The sequence below is a fragment of the Chaetomium globosum genome, genomic scaffold (assembly GCF_000143365.1).
Source record: "Chaetomium globosum CBS 148.51 scaffold_4 genomic scaffold, whole genome shotgun sequence".
NCBI classification, from domain to species: Eukaryota; Fungi; Ascomycota; class Sordariomycetes; order Sordariales; family Chaetomiaceae; genus Chaetomium; species Chaetomium globosum.
In genome coordinates, this window is record NT_165979.1 from 1,736,964 (window position 1) to 1,739,629 (window position 2,666).

A 2,666-nucleotide genomic window follows, 5' to 3' on the forward strand; every position below is an offset into this window, starting at 1 on the left:
AACGGCCAAACCGGGTAGCCGGAGCGGCCGTCTTCCGCTTGGCACCGACGCTGAAGAGAGAAATAATCCGGGGAAGCGCACCAGACGGCAATGCCGGTGGTGATCATGCGGCAATTCTGCAATGTTACCTTGTGAGTGTCTCCACGTATTCTCCCGCGGTGATGCGCTCCAATGAGAGGACCCCGGGAGCTGAGAAGTTGAAACAAGGACTCCAGAACCACGGTCTGGAGCTTCGAGGTTCCGGTACCCCAACCTTGTCCACCTAGCGAGAACTTAGAAGGCGAGCGGTTCGCATTTTGAACTGAGATTCAAAGCGCAAAAGAATACTTTACCGTTTCTTTGAGTTATGATTCTCAAGCTTGATTGCATGTGATATGTGATACAACCTCCAAGAGCCCCGCTACTACTTGACCTATTTCCCATCTTCCAAGCTCATTTTCAAATCTCTGTTTGTTACCCTTACGTTAAAAGACTTGACAAATATCTTTTTGGACACAAGAAAATCCCCCATGTCAATGCCAAGTCTTCTCGGGGCTAACTCGACCTTGCCACCGGCAGCAAGACTCCGAGCTCTTGGAGTACTGTTGACGCTAAAGGTTAGGTAGTTACTACTTAGGTATGGGAACAAGCAGACCTTGTACTGGTTGGAAGCTGGGCGACCTTGGCGGCGATGTCCATAAGGCCACGAAAAGTTTGAAAGTTCTTCCCTTCCGGCATTATCAAACTGGCCGAGAGGTATCGTTTGTTGAGGCGCAATCACATAGACAAGAACAGTTAGCCGCGAAGATCACGATTGGGGCGCTTGGCATGCGAGATGCATCCAGCGCGGCTGATGCTACCATGACGGACCCAAGGCCGAGGGCCCCGAACTTTAATCCCCTATCCGGTTTCAAATACGACACCACTGGCTTTCCCGTTTCGTTGTGGACGGAAAATCTATCGTCGGTCTCAACCCCAGCCCTAGTCATCGGAAGCTCACCACTTTGCGGGCAGTAGGTCGGCAGCGGAGAGAGGTCGCAAGAACAGGGAGACGGGAGCGTAAAACGGATTATGATTGTTGAAACCTAATACTTTCAAAATAGCCGGCAGCAGGCTAGATCGCAGACATGCCTGGCCCAGGATCTTGGCGGGCCTCTTGGAGGGAAAGGGGCGGTGCGCAACAGACGATGTAAAACCTTATCTCATCGTGTTAACAGAAAGTCTGACTTCTATGTAGGGAAACTGACGTGGGTGTCACTTGTTACCTGGGGGATTCCAGGTGGGAAGTGTATCTCTTCGAAGACCTGACAGAGGAGGTAAGTTCCGCTTGGTTTTGAGTTTCGATGTCAAGACCATATGATCGACTTCTATGATCGACTTGAACATACAAAAATAGAAAATCATTGCTATTTATAGGAATCTATGGGAACATCGAGAAGTTGCTAGCGCTGATCACCACTCCCAGTTTCTCTTGCTCGGCCTGCTGGCTAGTAGTTTAAGTTGACAACCAAAGCAGAAATCCGCTTACGCCAGTCCTAGGACCCTTCCAGTGGTGTAATCATCCATGGCCATCTTGCGGCCGGCGATGGCGTTGCGGAGATGAAGGAAATTCCTGAGCACAGCTAGCACGCACTAGAGTCAGTTACCCATTCTTGCATGACCCGGTAAACAAACCAAACAAACGAGGAACATACCCTGGAAGACCTCCATTTGGTAGCAGCCGTAGCTGAAAGCGCAGCGAACAACCTCGGCAATGAAGTACGACCTCATGTGCATATCCCTAGAGGCCGCAAAGCCGATGAGGTTCCTGGTAACAGCCGTAAGTTAGCGTTACACCCAACTTTGGTTGCCAGCACCGGGGAAAGAAAGAAAAATAAAAAGAAAAGGAGGAATATGAGAAAGAGGGGGCAACCTACACCCAAACATAAACATACGGCAGCCCCGTCCACGCCTTCAGCCCCACAAACCGCACATTCTCATACATGACCAACACATCAAGCCCATTCCGGGGATCATCCAACCCATCCAACCTGTCAGCCAGCGTGTTGCGCATGATGCGCGTCGCCAGAACGCATGTCTCCAGCAGGCGGGCCGGCACGCTGTTTGGCGACAAAACCGGAACCAAATCCAGATTTGGAACAGACAAACACCAGCCGCCGTCAGCGAGGCCATCCCAACCTCCAACCGTAACCGGTACGGAGTCCAGCACCCCGCCATCCACCTCCCCCTCCCCGCCGCCCACGGCCGTACTCCCATCACTACTCCACCCCGAGCCGGCATCCGCATCCGAGCCAGGCGAACCCCCCCGATCACAACCACCGCCCAAACCCCCCAAAAACAACCCTGCAAACACCCCCCACGCCCCCCTCAACGCAGCAACCAGTTCCGCACGAGTAGCCGGATCAACATACCGCGCCGCGAGCGACAGATCCTCGCCGTCGCAGAGCAGCAGCGGGCAGGAGCGCAGCTGGTCGCCGGCGGGGAAGGACGGTGGGGTGGTGAGGTGGGTGGTGGGGGTGGGGGTGAGGGGGGTGTAGGCGAGGGGGGTGGACAGGCAAATGCTTTGGAGGGTGTCGGCCCTGTTTGGTTGGTTGTTGTTTGATGGTTAGTGAGGTAGTGGTGGGGGTGGTGGTCGTCCGTAATTGGGGTATGTGTTTTTTCTTTTGTCTTAATTGTTTTTTTTTGTT

The 2,666-nt window shown here is 53.3% G+C and overlaps 1 protein-coding gene across 1 annotated transcript in view; it reads right to left on the minus strand.

The window, feature by feature from the left end:
- Positions 1 to 1,346: 1,346 nt before the first annotated feature.
- The window catches only part of CHGG_04266 (uncharacterized protein), a gene marked incomplete at both ends in the record, with an annotated part of 2,179 nt that continues 859 nt past the window's right edge, over positions 1,347 to 2,666 (minus strand). The window contains 4 exons of the mRNA XM_001223479.1: positions 1,347 to 1,356; positions 1,508 to 1,601; positions 1,674 to 1,786; positions 1,914 to 2,558. Of these exons, the coding sequence (XP_001223480.1) occupies positions 1,347 to 1,356; positions 1,508 to 1,601; positions 1,674 to 1,786; positions 1,914 to 2,558 (862 nt within the window). The remainder of the gene's footprint in view (positions 1,357 to 1,507; positions 1,602 to 1,673; positions 1,787 to 1,913; positions 2,559 to 2,666) is intronic.